At 43.0% G+C, this 18,939-nt stretch overlaps 1 protein-coding gene across 1 annotated transcript in view; it reads right to left on the bottom strand.

Annotated features, from left to right (window-relative positions):
* Nucleotides 1-17,423, bottom strand: part of LOC111973992 (ATPase MORC2A-like) — a 30,355-nt gene extending 12,932 nt beyond the window's left edge. The window contains 17 exon segments of the mRNA XM_070447055.1: nucleotides 37-177; nucleotides 264-349; nucleotides 442-524; nucleotides 639-718; nucleotides 844-862; nucleotides 865-894; nucleotides 897-967; nucleotides 1,125-1,161; nucleotides 1,164-1,234; nucleotides 4,090-4,256; nucleotides 4,481-4,589; nucleotides 4,768-4,858; nucleotides 4,977-5,045; nucleotides 5,417-5,451; nucleotides 5,736-5,789; nucleotides 15,286-15,434; nucleotides 17,262-17,423. Coding sequence (XP_070303156.1) covers nucleotides 37-177; nucleotides 264-349; nucleotides 442-524; nucleotides 639-718; nucleotides 844-862; nucleotides 865-894; nucleotides 897-967; nucleotides 1,125-1,161; nucleotides 1,164-1,234; nucleotides 4,090-4,256; nucleotides 4,481-4,589; nucleotides 4,768-4,858; nucleotides 4,977-5,045; nucleotides 5,417-5,451; nucleotides 5,736-5,789; nucleotides 15,286-15,353 — 1,211 coding nt within the window. The 5' untranslated portion in view covers nucleotides 15,354-15,434; nucleotides 17,262-17,423.
* Between the last annotated feature and the right edge of the window lie 1,516 nt (nucleotides 17,424-18,939).

The following is an 18,939-nucleotide window of genomic DNA, read 5'->3' as shown; positions in this document are numbered from 1 at the left end:
GACAATCGAAGGAGTGTATGTGTGTGTGGTACTCACATTCCTCCCTCCAGCTGAGGTCCAGTCTTTTCGTACATCTTGATGAGGCGAGAGCAGTTATACACAAACATCCCATCCAGGTCTCTCTGCTCAATGTTCACCCCGAAGATAAAACTCAGTTCCTTAGGCTCCTTCAATGCTCTGGGGGAAGGAGAGCAGTGTTAACGTTTTATTGTTTGGTTTGACTTTCATTTGTTTGTAAAGTTAACATTTTTATTTTGACTGACTTCTGTTTGGACTCCTGAATCATCTTTTTCACTTCGGCCTCCCGTCGAAGCATCATGGCCCCCTCCTGAGCCTTACGCAACATGACCTGGAGCAGAGAGAGGATTTGAATAAGGGAGGAGAGGAGTCAGACCATTGGGTCAAGATATTGCTAATCTTGCCGTGTGGTTTGGTTCTTACCCGTGACTCTTTGGACAGGTCGTCTCCCAGTTTGGCCTCCAGAGACAGACTTTTGCTCTCCGCCTCACGAGCCTTCTCCTCCGCTGGAACACACACACAGAGAGGGGAGTGGGTTCTAAAGGCAGAACTGGTTCTGTGTGTGTGTGTGTGTGTCTTACCCATCTTGGCCAGGTGATGTGTGTGTGTGGGCAACTCACCTATTTTAGCGAGGTGATCAGCCTTTTTTACTTCCTGCTCAGCACGGGTTTTGAATCGAGTCGATGTGTATTTATATACCCTGAGAGACAACACAGACTTAGCTGAATGGACACAAACAGGACTAGGATTTTAGTCTTAGTGATGTCTCTAGACAGGAGAGTCTCTGGATGCGGTAGTGTTTGTGTATATATATATATTTTAAACCTGGGTTTGTAGAGGCACAAGACAGTCTCTTGGTCCTGACTTTGTTGCCTGTATGAAGATCCTCATCCTGGGGTCGATGTAGAGGACAGCTGCATATGCTCGGAACGACCGACGTTCTGGCTTCCTGTACGAGGGGAAATGATATCATCAACATAAACACACAGTCCTAGGTAGTCTTCAAGTCACACGACACAGATTATATATATATATATTATTATTATTATTATTTTTTTTTAAATGTCCTTACCCACACATGCAGACACACACAGACCCATACTTACACTCCCTCTGAAGGCGGGTCCGCCATCAGGATATCCTGTGGTCTGTCTCTACATCCAGCTCTGGTTCTCTGGTGTCCATCAACTTCAGGTTATAGATGATCACAGAGTACCTACACACACAGTTCAGAATAGATATCACCTACAGACAGACATGCTGACACACACACACACACACACACACACACACACACACACACTAGAGGTCGACCGATTAATCGGAATGGCCGATTAATTAGGGCCGATATCAAGTTTTCAGAACAATAGGAAATCGTTATTTTTGGACAACGATTTGGCCGATTAAAAAAATATATATATATATCATGCTCAAAAAATAAAGGGAACACTTAAACAACACAATGTAACTCCAAGTCAATCACACTTCTGTGAAATCAAACTGTCCACTTAGGAAGCAACACTGATTGACAATAAATTTCACATGCTGTTGTGCAAATGGAATAGACAACAGGTGGAAATTATAGGCAATTAGCAAGACACCCCCAATAAAGGATGGTTCTGCAGGTGGTGACCACAGACCACTTCTCAGTTCCTATGCTTCCTGGCTGATTTTTTGGTCACTTTTGAATGTGGCGGTGCTTTCACTCTAGTGGTAGCATGGAGCGAGTCTACAACCACACAAGTGGCTCAGAGTGCAGCTCATCCAGAGTGGCACATCAATGCGAGCTGTGGCAAGAAGTTTGCTGTGTCTGTCAGCGTAGTGCCAGAGCATGGAGGCGCTACCAGGAGAACGGCCAGTACATCAGGAGACGTGGGAGGCCGTAGGAGGCAACAACCCAGCAGCAGGACCGCTACCTCCGCCTTTGTGCAAGGAGGAGCACTGCCAGAGCCCTGCAAAATGACCTGCAGCAGGCCACAAATGTGCATGTGTCTGCTCAAACGGTCAGAAACAGACTCCATGAGGGTGGTATGAGGGCCCGAGTCCACAGGTGGGGGTTGTGCTTACAGCCCAACACCGTGCAGGACGGTTGGCATTTGCCAGAGAACACCAAGATTGGCAAATTCGCCACTGGCGCCCTTGTGACAGACGTGACAGTCTGGAGACGCCGTGGAGAACGTTCTGCTGCCTGCAACATCCTCCAGCATGACTGGTTGGCGGTGGGTCAGTCATGGTGTGGGGTGGCATTTCTTCGGGGGGCGCACAGCCCTCCATGTGCTTGCCAGAGGTAGCCTGACTGCCATTAGGTACCGAGATGAGATCCTCAGACCCCTTGTGAGACCATATGCTGGTGCGGTTGGCCCTGGGTTCCTCCTAATGCAAGACAATGCTAGACCTCATGTGGCTGGAGTGTCAGCAGTTCCTGCAAGAGGAAGGCATTGATGCTATGGACTGGCCGCCCGTTCCCCAGACCTGAATCCAATTGAGCACATCTGGGACATCATGTCTCGCTCTATCCACCAACGCCACGTGCACCACAGACTGTCCAGGATTGGCGGATGCGTGGAGGCCCACACACACTACTGAGCCTCATTTTGACTTGTTTTAAGGACATTACATCAAAGTTGGATCAGCCTGTAGTGTGGTTTTCCACTTTAATTTTGAGTGTGCTCAAATCCAGACTCCATGGGTTGATAAATTTGATTTACATTGATCATTTTGTGTGATTTGTTTGTCAGCACGTTCAAATATGTAAAGAAAACGTATTTATAAGAATATTTCATTCATTCAGATCTAGGACGTGTTATTTTAGTGTTCCCTTTTATTTTTTGAGCAGTGTATTTTTTTTACACCTTATTTAACTAGGCAAGTCAGTTAAGAACACATTCTTAGGTGAAATTGTGTCACTTCTCTTGCGTTTATTGCACGCAGAGTCAAGGTATATGCAACAGTTTGGGCCGCCTGACTCGTTGCGAACTAATTTGCCAGAATTTGATGTAATTATGACATAACATTGAAGGTTGTGCAATGTAACAGGAATATTTAGACTTATGGATGCCACCCGTTAGATAAAATACGGAACGGTTCCGTATTTCACTGAAAGAATAAACGTTTTGTTTTCGAAATGATAGTTTCCGGATCGACCATATTAATGACCTAAGGCTCGTATTTCTGTGTGTTATTATGTTATAATTAAGTCTATGATTTGATAGAGCAGTCTGACTGAGCGATGGTAGGCACCAGCAGCTCGTAAGCATTCATTCAAACAGCAATTTGTGCATTTTGCCAGCAGCTCTTCGCAATGCTTCCATTGCACTGTTTATGACTTCAAGCCTATCAACTCCCGAGATTAGGCTGGTGTAACCGATGTGAAATGGCTAGCTAGTTAGCTGGGTGCGCGCTAATAGCGTTTCAAACGTCACTCGCTCTGGACTTGGAAACTTGTTCCCTTTGCTCTGCATGGGTAACGCTGCTTCGAGGGTGCTGTTGTCGATGTGTTCCTGGTTCGAGCCAGGTAGGGAGCGAGAATGGACGGAAGCTATACTGTTACACTGGCAATACTAAAGGGCCTATAAGAACATCCAATAGTCAAAGGTATACAAAATACAAATCGTATAGAGAAATAGTCCTATAATTCCTATAATAACTACAACTTCTTACCTGGGAATATTGAAGGCTCATGTTAAAAGGAACCACCAGCTTCATATGTTCTGATGTTCTGAGCAAGGAACTTAAACGTTAGCTTTCTTACATGGCACATATTGCACTTTTACTTTCTTCTCCAACACTTTGTTTTTGCATTAATCAAACCAAATTGAACATGTTTCATTATTTATTTGAGGCTAAATTTATTTTTATTGATGTATTATATTAAGTTAAAAATAGTGTTTCATTTCAGTATTGTTGTAATTGTCATTATTGAAAAAATATATAATAATATATTTTTATTATTATCATTATATTTATTTGTATTAAAAAAAAAATTAATCGGTATCGGCTTTTTTGGTCCTCCAATAATCGGTATCGGTGTTGAAAAATCGTAATCGGTCGACCTCTAACACACACACACACGTCTCACCGCTGCTGCCCTCTATCTTGTTAAATTGTTCCATCAGCTGCTGTTCGTTTTTAAAAGGAGAGTATTTGTAGATGAGCTCCGTCTCTATGGCGAACTTCTCAGGGTCGCCTGTGATTGGCTGTCTGGTCAGTAGGTCCCAGGTGGGCAAAGGTACGATCACCTGACAAGAGACAAACGGACAACCTTAAGATACATACTGACACACTTCTCAAGAGGTGATGTAATGTGTTGTTTCAAATAGGTGGACATAGTCAATAAAGGCTATTTCAGTAAATCAGAGTATAACACGACAGTCACAAAATAAAACACTATGTTTTAAGCCACTGGACATATCATCAGTGTGTCTGCTGGATGGGAGAGCGCCTGCTGCAGCTGACCCCTGACCTCGTCAAGCCCCTCCTCCTCGTGGAACGTTCTAGACAGGAACAGGCAGGACAGAGTGTTGTCCTTCTTGGTGAACAGAACAAAGTCTTTCCCAATACGCATGGAGCCCCTAGAGAGAAACACACACACAAACGATGTGGCTCACTTGGTGAGAGCGTGGCGCTAGCAACCCCAAGGTTGCATGTTCAATTACGGCGAGGACCACATACAATCACTATCAATGTATGAACTAAATGTATGTATGAAAGTGTCTGCAAAGGGGTATATATTATGTGTGAGAGGCTTACGATTTGAGACCATTTCCATACTGGCCGATGTGAGTAGAATCTGGTGTACGCTTAGTGGACTTCCCAAATTGGATCACATGGGTCGCCTCGTCTGAGAGATAGGAGAGAAATACAACCATCATATATGGTATTTCTTATAGCTCATATATAGATTTGTGGATCAACTTAATTACTGTCCACTTTAGTCATTTCATTTGAATGGAACTCACTGGGGTCCATTCCTGTGCCGTCGTCTAAGAAACATAGCATGTAGCCTCCACGCAAATCTTGTCTCTTCTCTGTTGGCCACGAGGGGAAGAGGGGTTAGACACAAGTTACAACAGGAGGTGGATGAGATAGAAAGCCACACACAGGTTAGACACAAGAGGGGAAAGGAGAAAGCATAACACACATAACTACTACTGAAATAGATGGCTTTTTCAATAGCTGAAACTAAGCTTTCTAAAAACAGAACTAGTCAAATACTGGGTGTAGCTTATAATTAAAATTCAATAGTCCGGTAACCATTGGCACTGTAGGTATTCTAGATTGTTGATAGGCAGCGTGATCTGTATAGTAGTGTCAGAGGGGTGAGGTGAGCAATGTAAATGTTTCCACAGACACAAATCTATGTACCGGTGTATGTGAAGCAATATGTATGTGTGTATACCTGTGTAGATGTCAATCCGGGTGGCATTTGCATCCCTGTAGGAGATGATTGGCAGGTGGCAGACCAATCAGAAGGCAGATAAACCAGTGTGGTTAGATGCGGTTCCAATTAGAATGCTTTTACCTTTTATTTCAGAGTACAGAGAATACTAACAAATACATTTCCCACCAGTTTAATCCTGAATCAGTTCAGTATTGTTTTGCTGCAATTGTGATTTACCAACACTTATGCATGATGTCCCGCATACAAACATTTTGGATGGGTAGAGATAGAAGAACAAAGAATTGTGATTAAGAACAGAGAAYTGCATTGTTGGTACCTGGAGTTGTCCACAAGCTCAGCCAGAGCGCCAAACAGGAACTCATGTGTCGTTCTGGAAACAAACATCCAACCAATCAACCTACAGTTCTGGTCTTTAAAAAATTACATTTCCATAACACTTTGCTGAGGCAAGGAGAGTGTGCCAGCAAGCACAATTTCAAGTCAGTGTAAACATCAGTGCGTTCAATGTGGGTGGGGGTTGGGCCCTGTGCTATCATCAGGCCAAGGTTGGGTAACATAATGGAAGTTGTGGGGTGTGGCTGACTCATTGGTGAAAGTTGACAGCTGGGGTAATGGGGCAGAATGGAACCTGGTGTAGATTTTAGGTGMGACACTATGTGATACTGGAGTCAACCAGCCCTAGCTAGTTGAATACATGCAGGTTTGAAGGACCTGAATCAGGCAGATTATTTTTTATCAAACTTTATTTAACTAGGCAAGTCAGTTAAGAACAAATTCTTATTTTACAGTGACGGCCAACCCCGGCCAAACCCTCCCCAAACCCGGACGACGCTGGGCCAATTGCGCGCCTTGGGACAAATTCTCATCTGGCCTGACAGTCGATACTACTAAGTAATGGACCTTTTTCATAGCAGCACCCAAGTGTCTCCAGTGATTATGTTAAAGTGATTAATTGTTATTTTTTAGAAAGTGCGTTTCCGTCACCCAGGGTGGCATTGAAGGCATGCAGTGAATTCAGAAAGTATTCAGACCCCTTGACTTTTTCCACATTTTGGAATGTGTTACAGCCTTATTCTAAAATTGATTAAATATATGTTTCCTCAATCTACACACAATACCCCATAACGACAAAGSGAAAACAGGTTTTTAGAAATGTTTGCTAATTTATCAACAAAAATACCTTATTTACATAACTATTCAGACACTTTGCTATGAGACTGGAAATTGAGCTCAGGTGCATCCTGTTTCCATTGATCATCCTTGAGATGTTTCTACAACTTGATTGGAGGCCACCTGCGGTATATTAAAATGATTGGACATGAATTGGAAAGGCACACACCTGTCTATATAAGGTCCCACAGTTGACAGTGCATGTAAGAGCAAAAACCAAGCAATGAGGTTGAAGGAATTGTCCGTAGAGCTCCGAGACAGGATTGGGTCGAGGCACAGATCTTGGGAAGGCTACCAAAACATTTCTGTAGCATTGAAGGTACGCAAGAACACAGTGGCCTCCATCATTCTTAAAATGGAAGAAGTTTGGAACCGGTCTGATGAAACCATGACTCAACTCTTTGGCCTGAATACCAAGCATCACGTCTGGAGGAAACCTGGCATTGAGGAGTATACAACCTCAGTCATCAGCTTCATCAATAAGTATATCGACAACGTCATCCCCACAGTGACCATACGTACATATTCCAACCAGAAGCCATGGATTACTGGCAACATCCACATTGAGCTAAAGGCTAGAGCTGCCGCTTTCAAAGAGCGGTACACTAATCAGGACGCTTAAAAGAAATTCAGCTACGCCCTCAGACGAACCATCAAACAGGCAAAGCGTCAATACAGGATTAAAATTGAATCCTACTACACTGGCTCTGATGCTCGTCGGATGTGGCAGTGTTTGAAAACTATTATGGACTAGAGGGAAACCCAGCTGCGAGCTGCCCAGTGATGAGAGCTACCAGACGAGCTAAATGCCTTTTATGCTCGCTTCAAGGCAAGCAACACTGAAAGCATGCATGAGAGCACCAGCTGTTCCAGGCGACTGTGTGATCATGCGCTCCGCAGCCGATGTGTGCAAGACCTTTAAACAGGTCAACATTCACAAAGCCGCGGGGCCAGGCGGATTACCAGGACGTGTACTCAAAGCATGCACGGACCAACTGGCAAGTGTCTTCACTGACATTTTCAACCAATCTCTGACAGAGTCTGTAAATGCTACATGTTTCAAGAAGACCACTATAGTCCCTGTGCCCAAGGAAGCYAAGGTAACATGCCTAAATGATTACCGCCCCATAGCACTCATGTCGGTAGCCATGAAGTGCTTTGAAAGGATGATCATGGCTCACATCAACTGCATCCTCCCGGATACCCTAGACCCACTCCAATTCGCATACCATTCCAACAGATCCACAGAAGACGCAATCTCAATCGCACTCCACACTGCCCTTCCACACCTGGACAAAAGGAACACCTATGTGAGAATACTGTTCATTGACTACAGCTCAGCGTTAAACACCATAGTGCCCTCAAAGCGCATCAATAAGCTAAGGACCCTGGGACTAAACACCTCGCTCTGCAACTGGATCCTGGACTTACTGACGGGCCACCCCCAGGTGGTAAGGGTAGGCAACAACATGTCTGCCACGCTGATCCTCAACACTGGGGCCCCTCAGGGGTGCGTGCTTAGTCCCCTCCTGTACTCTCTCTTCACCCACGACTGCGTGGCCAAACACGTCTCCAACACAATCATTAAGTTTGCTGATGACACAACAGTGGTAGGCCTGATTACCGACAACGATGTGAGACAGCCTACAGGGAGGTCAGAGACCTGGCAGTGTGGTGCCAGGACAACAACAACCTCTCCCTCAATGTGAGCAAGACAAAGAAGCTGATCGTGGACTACAGAAAAAGGCTTGCCTGAACAGGCCCCCATTAACATTGATGGTGCTGTAGTGGAGCAGGTTGAGCATTTCAAGTTTCTTGGTGTCCACATCACCAACGAACTATCAAGGTCCAAACACACCAAGACAGTTGTGAAGAGTGCACGGCAAAACCTTTTCCCCCTCAGGAGACTGAAAATATTTGGCATGGGTCCCCAGATCCTCAAAAAGTTCTACAGCTGCACCATCGAGAGCATCCTTACCAGTTGCATCACCGCCTGGTATGGCAACTGCTCGGCATCTGACCGTAAGGCACTACAGAGGGTAGTGCATACGGCCCAGTACATCACTGGGGCCAAGCTTCCTGCCATCCAGGACCTATATACTAGTGGTGTCAGAGGAAAGCCCCAAAAATTGTCAGACTCCAGTGACCCAAGTCAGACTAGGTGTGGGCAATTCCAGTCCTCGAGGGCCTGATTGGTGTCAGTTTTTCCCATCCCCAGCTAACACACCTGACTCCATAATCACCTAATCATGATCTTCAGTTTAGAATACAATTTTGATTAATCAGCTGTGTTTTCTAGGGATGGAGAAAAAAAGTGTGACACCAATCAAACCCTCGAGGACTGGAGTTGCCCACCCCTGTCATAGACTGTTTCCCTCTGCTACGCACGGCAAGCGGCAAACCATAAGACTGAATAATAATTGATTAAATAAATTACTAAATTGCCACCTGGCCTATTTACATTGACCCCCCCCCCCCCCAATTGTTTTACACTGCTGCTACTCGCTGTTAATCTATGCCAGGGGTGTCAAACTCATTCCATGGATGGCCGAGTGTCTGCAGGTTTTTGGCTTTTCCTTTCAATAAAGCCTTAAACAACCAGGTGAGGGGAGTTTGTTACTAGCTGTTGACCTTAATTCCTCTATTGAGTACAAGGGAGGAGCGAAAACCCGCAGACACTCATTCATCCATGGAATGAGTTTGACACCTGTGATCTATGCATAGTCACTTTACCCCTGCATACATGTAGAAATGACCTCGACTAACCTGTACTCCCGCACATTGACTCGGTACCGGTACCCCCTGTATATAGCCTCGTTATTGTTATTTTGTTGTTACATTTTACTTTTATTTATTTGGTAACTCTTTCTTGGACTTCATTGTTGGTTAAGTAATTAAGCATTTCATGTTAAGGTCTACCAACACCTGTTGTATTTGYCACATGTGACAAATAAAATTTGATGGTGAAGCATGGTGGTGGCAGCATCATGCTGCGGGGATGTTTTTCAGTGGCAGGGACTGGGAGACTAGTCAGGATCGAGGGAAGGATGAACAGATGAAAACCTTCTCCAGAGCGCTCAGGACCTCAGACTGGGGCGAAGGTTCACCTTCCAACAGGACCACGACCCCAAGTACACAGCCAAGACAACGCAGGAGTGGCTTCGGGACAAGTCTCAATGTCCTTGAGAGGCCCAGACAGAGCCCGGACTTGAACCCAATCAAACATATCTGGAGAAACCTGAAAATAGCTGTGCAAGTTGTACACTCCCCATCCAACCTGACAGCGCTTGAGAAGATATGCAGAGAAGAATGGATAGAAATTCCTCAAATACAGGTGCGTCATACCAAAGAAGACTCAAGGCTGTAATCGCTGCCAAAGGTGCTTCAACAAAGTACTGAGTAAAGGGTCTGAATAGTTGTGTAAATGTGAGCTTTTTTAAACTATCAACTTCTAAAAACCTGTTTTTGTTTGTGATTATGGGGTAGTGTGTACATTTTGAATAAGGCTAAAACATAACAAAAGGTGGAAAACGTCAAGGTGTCTGAATACTTTCTGAATGCACTGTATGGATAGCAAATTCAACAAACTGCATAATCAAAACAGTTGCTTTTTGAGGTGTTCTAAGAGATTCTCCTGAACTTTTGTATACTTTTTAGCCAATAGTTCTTAACGTAGTCCCCCATGAGCCAAAAGTAGTCCACGAAAATAGCGTGCTATATCATATACGCGCAGATAAACTCAGCAAAAAAAGGAAAAAAAGAAACATCCTCTCACTGTCGACTGCGTTTATTTTCAGCAAACTTAACATGTGTAAATATTTGTATGAACATAAGATTCAACAACGGGAACATAATCTGAACAAGTTCCACAGACATGTAACTAACAGAAATGGAATGTGTCCCTGAACAAAGGGGGGGGGGGGGTCAAAATCCAAAGTAACAGTCAGTATCTGGTGTGGCCACCAGCTGCATTAAGTACTGCAGTGCATCTCCTCCTCATGGACTGCACCAGATTTGCCAATTCTTGCTGTGAGATGTTACCCCGCTCTTCCACCAAGGAACCTGCAAGTTCCCGGACATTTCTGGGGGTAATGAAATCCGATCCAACAGGTCCCAGACGTGCTCAATGGGATTGAGATCCGGGCTCTTCGCTGGCCATGGCAGAACACAGACATTCCTGTCTTGCAGGAAATCACGCACAGAACGAGCAGTATGGCTGTATACCATATGAGGGAGGAGGATATCTTCCCTGTAATGCACAGCGCTGAGATTGCCTGCAATGACAACAAGCCCAGTCCGATGATGCTGTGACACACCGCCCCAGACCATGATGGACCCTCCACCTCGATCCCACTCCAGAGTACAGGCCTCGGTGTAACGCTCATTCCTTCGACGATAAACGCGAATCCAACCATCACCCCTGGTTAGACAAAACCGGCGATTCGTCAATTAAGAGCATTATTTGCCAGTCCTGTCTGGTCCAGCGACGGTGGGTTTATGCCCATAGACAACGATGTTGCCAGTGATGTCTGGTGAGGACCTGCCTTACAACAGGCCTACAAGCCCCCAGTCCAGCCTCTCTCAGCCTATTGTGGAAAGTCTGAGCACTGATGGAGGGATTGTGCGTTCCTGGTGTAACTCGGCAGATGTTGCAATCCTGTACCTGTCCTGCAGGTGTTGTTACACGTGGTCTGCCACTGCGAGGACGATCAGCTGTCCATCTTGTCTCCCTGTAGTGCTGTCTTAGGCGTCTCAAAGTACAGACATTGCAATTTATTGCCCTGGCCACATCTGCAGTCCTCATGCCTCCTTGCAGCACGTTCACGCAGATGAGCGGGGACCCTGGGCATCTTTTGGTGTTTTTCAGAGTCAGTAGAAAGGCCTCTTTAGTGTCCTAAGTTTTAATTGCCTTCCGTCTGTAAGCTGTTAACGACCGTTCCACAGGTGCATGTTCATTAATTGTTTATGGTTCATTGAACAAGCATGGGAAACAGTGTTTAACCCTTTACAATGAAGATCTGTGAAGTTATTTGTATTTTTACGAATTATCTTTGAAAGACAGGGTCCTGAAAAAGGAAAGTACATTTTTTGCTGAGTTATGTGCACCACGTCAATGCTTGCTCTCTCGCTCTGCTGTGTGTCTCTTGCTAGCTGTCACTCAAATGCAGAGGGCCTGAATCTCATTGGCTGGAACTGAAATTGCTAGAGGGCTGGCCTACGTGGGCGGGAAAGCAGAGGAGGCTGGTGGGAGGAGCTATAGGAGGAGGACAGGCTCATTGTAATGGCTAGAATGGAATAAATGGAATCAAACATATGGAAACCACGTTTGACTGTTCAAATAATTACATTACAGCCATTACAATAAGCCTGTCCTATACAGTGCCTTCAGAAAGTATGCACACCCCTCGACTTTCTACATTTTTTTGTTACAACGTGGGGTTTAAATGAATTTCATACATTTTTTGGTCAACGATCTACAAACAAATACTCTAATTTCAAAGTGAAAGAAAAATGTACATAGTATTTTCCATTAATATTTTTTTTAACATTTTAATTAAATAAGTATATAACCCCGAGTCAATACATTATAAAATCACATTTTGCAGCGATTACAGCTTTGAGTCTTTCTGGGTAAGAGCTTTGCAAACCTGGATTGTACAATATTTGCCCATTATTCTTTWAAAAAATTCTACAAGCTGGTTATTGATCATTGCTAGACAGTCATTTTCAAGTCTTGCCATTGATTTCAGCTGATTTAAGTCAAAACTGTAACTAGGCTACTCTGGAACATTCAATGCTGTCTTGGTAAGTAACTCTAGTGTATATTTGGCCTTCTGTCTTAGGTTATTGTCCTGCTGAAAGGTGGATTTGTTTCCCAGTGTCTGAAGTAGACTGAAACAAGTTCTTCTAGGACTTTGCCTGAACTGTGCTTAGCTCTATTTCCTTTTCTCATAATAAAAAAAACACCCTAGTCCTTGCCAATGACAAGCATACCCACATAACATGATGCAGCCACCACCATGCTTGAAAATATGAAGAGTGGTACTCAGTGATGTGTTGTGTTTGCCCCAAACATAATGCGTTGTATTCAGGACAAAAAATATATATTTGCATTATTACTTTAGTGCCTTACTGCAAACTGGATGCATGTTTTGGAATATTTTATTCTGTACAGGCTCCCTTCACCATACTTTTTCATTTCTAAAAACATAATTACACTCTAACATTATGGGGCATTGTGTGTAGATCAGTGACACAAAATCTAAATGTGATCCATTTTAAATTCAGGCTGTAACAAAATGTGGAAAAAGCCAAGGGGTGTGAACTTTCTGAAGGCACTGTAGCTCCTCCCACCAGCCTCCACTGGGGGAAATGGCGTAGCACAGCTTCCAGAAAACAGTCGCTTTCAAACTAGGGATTTCATGGCTAATTGAGGTAAGAAAGTAATTATGCATGTATGAACTACACATTGACACATCCAGCCCAAAGCGGGAGGTGTAAAAAAAATACTAGTCTCAAAAGTACGGAAGCATGTCGGGGCGGCAGCGTAGCCTAGTGGTTAGAGCGTTGGACTAGTAACCGAAAGGTTGCAAAATCGAATCCCCGAGCTGACAAGGTACAAATCTGTCGTTCTTAATTGACTTGCCTAGTTAAATAAAGGTAAAATAAATAAATATATGTCCTTAACCCATATTCACAGTTAGCCATTATGTAAAGGCCGGCAAAAAGTCCCCAGCGGCCTCACCGTGGCCCCAAGTAAGAGCAGGTCTGATGAGGCCATGGCCCAGTGAGTTTGTGTTTCAGATTCTCTACTGGAGTATTTATGTAATTGCCTGGCTACCCCAACTCCTTGCTCTGGTCAAACACTACGCCCACAGACATTAGCGCCTTCTCCACAATGAGTCTAGATCTGAGTACCTCTCAGACGATTTCTAGAATGTAAATATATTTTAACCGTTCTGATTGATCCCAGAAACCGATGGGTTAGGCTAGAGGTAATGCGGCATTGGCTTTGATACTCTGACTGAAATGATCCAATCGCTGATGACTTTGTTTTGTACAACACCCCCCATTTTGAGATTACCACAAACTACTTCAACGACGGCAGTGTCAGACTGAAATATATAGCGAACATAGAGCAGCGGAAGAATTCAGTTTGAGTCGTCAGGCAATGTGTAGCAGAGGTGTTCTGGTGTAACCTTGCTTGAGACCTGAACACGCATACTAGCTCCCAGAAAGAATGCCAAGGCTTTGGCACTGTGGGCCAACATGGCCGATCCAGGTTTGAATGCAGTTTGTATCCTTTTTCCTCTTCAGCTGTTCCATTCATTCATCCCAGTAAAGGCACACATTATCCTTTCCTTTTGTTGTTTGAAAGGAAATGCCACAGGAGAGGGTGGAGTGCATTAAGTATTAACCTCAGGCAGCAGGTATAAGAGGCTTTAGGAAGCTAATAGTTTTACATTTACATTTAAGTCATTTAGCAGACGCTCTTATCCAGAGCGACTTACAAATTGGAAAGTTCATACATATTCATCCTGGTCCCCCCGTGGGGAATGAACCSACAACCCTGGCGTTGCAAGCGCCATGCTCTACCAACTGAGCCACACGGGACCACAAAATAGTTTTAACCTTATTTTTAGAATACCTTGTTATACCTGTTATGATCTCTATCCTCTCCAAATGTTAGAACATAAAAACACCCCTGTGGGGATGGTATTCCTTGCTCTGGCAACCCATGAATGTGGCGTTATTTACATGTGGCCAGAGTTCAACAGCACTCTGCATAAAGAAGTACAGTATGTGTGTGTGTGCGGGGGTGTTAAAATTCGCACCTTGGCTGCATCATCATCAAGCATCATGTACAGTTGGTCTCTGGTGATTTCATGAGTCCTACATAGTCGGGCTGTGCTTAGACTCATATACAATTTTATTAATTGCCCATTTTATGTAAACAGGGCTTTATATGTTGAAGATATTTCACCGGGGGGCTTCACGTCTTAATTAAGGGGAGAGCGTTGATCTACAAGTTGCATCAGCTATTTATGGTGTGCTGTTTGATGGTGTTAGTCYCTCTCATCTTGGCCTTAGTCCAAAGTGCATTGCACCTGTCCATAAATTACTTATACCACTGGCCTTCTCTGAGCCATTAGCGGTCAAACAGTAGTTGTTTGTATAGTGTTTTCAGGGAGATAGCAAAAGTTCAGACACCCTGGACAGTTGTCATTTATCAGCTGGATCCATCAATGACTTGGTTATGCAGGCATCATTAGCAGCCATTTTCAACTTTTTACTACTCCGCGTTTTGCTCAGGAAGGTCTTTCAACCGTACGATGCAGCAATATTTTGCAGTAAAAAGGCTTTTTAGCATAACCGTTCCTTTTTATGTAGTCTATTCAACCATCTTGTGAGATTTTAAAAAAGGCACAATTTTAGTCCCTCGTGTTGTTGACTATCAGCATCCAAGGAATGCAATGTCCTGCTCCATAGTGTGGCCAGTCTGTAAATCACTATCACTTGACATCCACAATGACATTCCTCTCCTCTTTACAATGTCCACATTGGAAAAACGTTGAGTAATACTTTCATGTGTCTTTTGTAATTTGTGACCTCCATGTGATGTGTGTAGTATTAATGATAGTGTGGTGTGTGTAGCTATGAGATATAAATATATATATACCACAGACGGTACTTACGAGTTGGTGTGCAGATACTCGAAGGTGAGCTGAGCCCTGTTCAGGGTGCTGTAGTTAGAATAGGCCATCGCCACTCGTTAAAAGCTACTTCCTGGTCTTCTTTCTGACTTCCTCGCAGTCCAGTGTGGCTTTTCAAGAGCCTCATGCACCTACAGAATAACAGCAGCAGTCAGCTCCACTGGTCAAACGTATGCATGGTGTCAAGGATATTATGAATGTGTGAAATAACAAGAGCCTGGAATATAATGAGCTTACATAAAAATCAAAGGGCAATTTCACAGTAACAGAATTACGCTGATACTTTTTACACTTTAAAATGTATGCCAAACAAAAAACATTGATTTCAAAGAACCATACAACCCTATGCACAACGACTACTTTGAACACAGTAAAATAAAATACTTGCTAAGTTTGGTCAAATCTCCCTTAGTTTTAGTATCAGTTTTTGTTACTAAATGTATCTGCACAATTCTTCCTGTAAATTTGTTTTTATAAAATGTTCAGTGGAAATTGTTAAAAGTAGTCCTTTGAAATCAATGGTTTTTGTTTGGTATACTATACATCTTAAAGTGAATCTGAGTGTCAGCGTAATTCCATTACAATGGAATTTCTTAGAACAAATACCACTGGAGGAAAAGCCTCTAGATATCTGATACTTCATCATTAATCAAACAGCCACCAGACTATTACATTGAACCCCCCCCCRCCATTTGTTTTGTACACTGCTGCTACTACTCGCTGTTTATAATCTATGCATAGTCACTTCACCCCTACCTACATGTACAAATTACCTCAACTAACCTGTACCCCCACACACTAACTTGGTACCGGTACCCCCTGTATATAGCCTCGTTATTATGTTATTGTGTTACTTTTTACTTTAGTTATTTGGTAAATATTTTCTTAGCTCTTCTTGAACTGCACTGTTGGTTAAGGGCTTGTAAGTAAGCATTTCACAATAAGGTCTACACTTGTACTCAGTGCATGTGACAAATAAAGTTTGATTTGATCAGCGGGAATAAGTCCTGTTGAAAAGTATGCCTATTCAAACTTGGAAATAAGTCCTGTGGTGGTTGGCAACCTCTGTCAATTCATGACTGGATTTGAGTGCTTTTTCTATAGGTAAAGACGTGTTATTACTTAGCACGATCACAGTCTCTATCACACAAACAACCCCCCACTCTCTCTGCTCCTGTCCTGTTTAGAGCTTGCCAGCTTGTAGTCCTAAAAAACAGAAACGAGTTCGTTCAGCCATTCCTTTGGGGAAAGAACCGGGTTTTGAGATAAACGCCCAAAATAAGGTCTGTTACAGGCGTAGATCGTATACGTTTTGTTCTATGAGATAATATCAGTCAGTTAACATGACCTTTATGAATTATGAAACCTTTGTGCTTTTTCTGATTACATAAGTGCTTCTAAAAAATTCACAAATTAATTGTTTAGTTGATTAAGATCTCATAGAATAAAACGTAAAATATCTCCTAAGCCTTCGTTTGCCACAGACCTTACTTTGGGCGTTTATCAAAAAAACGTACAAAAACTCCATTCATTTTCCCATAGGCTTTGTCCAACGAACCAAGGCGGAGCTATTGCCTAGAAAAAGATGCCATTACTAATTTCTCTCTATAGACCACGCGCCAGGTAACACTCCACTTTCAAACTGGCCCGCCGAGAAGAGAACACTCACGTGGGAGGCCTGTTAATGCTGTTTATCTGGATCATTCCATAAGACTCATCTAGGCTAAATCTTGACGTAATTTTTATTATCGAGTATGGATGAGTAAAGAGACGAGGTTATTGTCCAGTTATACTTTAACAAATGGTTAGTCTACTGACCAAGTTAACTAGCAACCTATATTGGCTCTCACACCCACAATTTCTGGTAGCTACCCTCCCTATGTAACGTTAGCTAGCTAGTTAGTTAGTAAACACCTGTAAAGAGCACATTAGCATGTACATTTATCCAATATGCAAACCGTTTAGAGCGCCAGCAGCTTCAAATTGACTTTAGGTCCGTGTAAAACATCCGTCGAAGCGATAACTACGTTACATTTCTGAAACCAACTCTACAGGCCGCGAAAACCTCATCCTTGCTCCCCTCCCTCACAGTACTGCGCACAGAGGAGAGGAAGGTCCGAAAGGTACGCCCGCCTCTACCGTTCATCTGAACACCAATAGAAACACGTCATTTATTTACATTACTGTAATTTGTCAATCTTCGTGCCACGTAAATTATCAGGAAGTAGAACGTCTCGATTCAAGAAATAAGCAAATATAATAACGATATTTAAAGACATTGACGTCATGTAACAAATATTTTAACGTGAGCATTTTGCCTGTTAAAGTTGTTTATTATTATTGTAATATGCGTAATAAAGCCCAGCACACGCTAGTGCTGAAAGCCCGTTAATACTAATTTCCCTAAGTATCTCTGTCTTCTCAAACTCAGCCTAGGCCAGCTCTAAAGTTTAACTCTGTTATTAGCCAAAACTAAACGATTATCTTTGTTTTGGACATGCAGTTCGACTTTGCTCTATGATCCCCATGGTAAGTTTGTTGAATTAGCAACGTTAGTCGCGTGCTAACTGCTAGTTAGTTGACGGTTTATACACCAGTAAAGAATACCCATTAGCTTTTGCTAATGGAACAGTTWTTTTTACCTTATTTCCAGAATATTCCGTTGTTTGAATCTTTTTGCTTGTTCATTTAGGACCTAGATTTAGCTGTGTGTTGTTGATTACTACTTGACAGCCATGTTGAATGTCAAATTCTGAAATGGCTGCCAGTGTCTCCTTGTTTTATGCAATAGTTAGTTGACCCATGCATGCTTGTACTTTATTTAGGTGAGTACTACACCCATATCTGTGCACAACTGTCTATTTTAAGTAGGCTACTAGGATAGTTTAGCTACTGGAAAATGTAAATTGTCAACTCCCCAACACTTCATTCCAACCTTCCTTGATTGTAAGGGGGAATTCTGACCTGAGTCACTCGCACTAAAATGCACTTTTCTCCCTACTGTATTCTGACATTGAACTTAAGCATGGGGAAACGCATGTGCCAGCCATGTATTCGTTTGGGGTGGAGATCACAGAAATAGAGTTGTCAAAAGATATTCCTTATTCTGACCTTGACTTAAATCCCACACCAGAAAACCATGAATAAGTTCAAGCGAACCTGTCGGTTCCAAGTGGGAAAACATACTGGTCATGTCCAAATACCCATACTTGCGCCCTAAATAGTAGGCCGTTTGAGTATGCAAAAAAAGTTTAGTTTATTAAGATGATCAATTAGATATGGGGATGCGCTACCGTAATCAACGAATAGCGGGAAACAACTCAATCACGCATGACGCATTCTCAGCATTCAAAACTAGAATGTTTAATATGCAAAAAGCATATCAACATGACAAGTATTTCCACCCCTTTCCCACAGTGAAGAATAAAATGCTGTGCCCTTGTGCATTTTTTTATTTATTGTATGGCCTTTTACCTTGCAGTGATTAAACTTGGAGACGTAACCAAATGGGTACTGCAGCCTAGAGCGAGTGATGACGATGTAAAGCATTGCACAATGACAGTCACACCAAATTTAACCTTTGGGCACTTTCAAATGTTTTAATTATATGCCCCGACTTTCTCTGTTTCCTACTAT

The sequence above is a fragment of the Salvelinus sp. IW2-2015 genome, linkage group LG15 (genome assembly GCF_002910315.2).
Source record: "Salvelinus sp. IW2-2015 linkage group LG15, ASM291031v2, whole genome shotgun sequence".
Classification (NCBI taxonomy): domain Eukaryota; kingdom Metazoa; phylum Chordata; class Actinopteri; order Salmoniformes; family Salmonidae; genus Salvelinus; species Salvelinus sp. IW2-2015.
The sequence above is the reverse complement of the archived record's forward strand: the minus strand, read 5'-3'. Positions and strand labels throughout refer to the sequence as shown.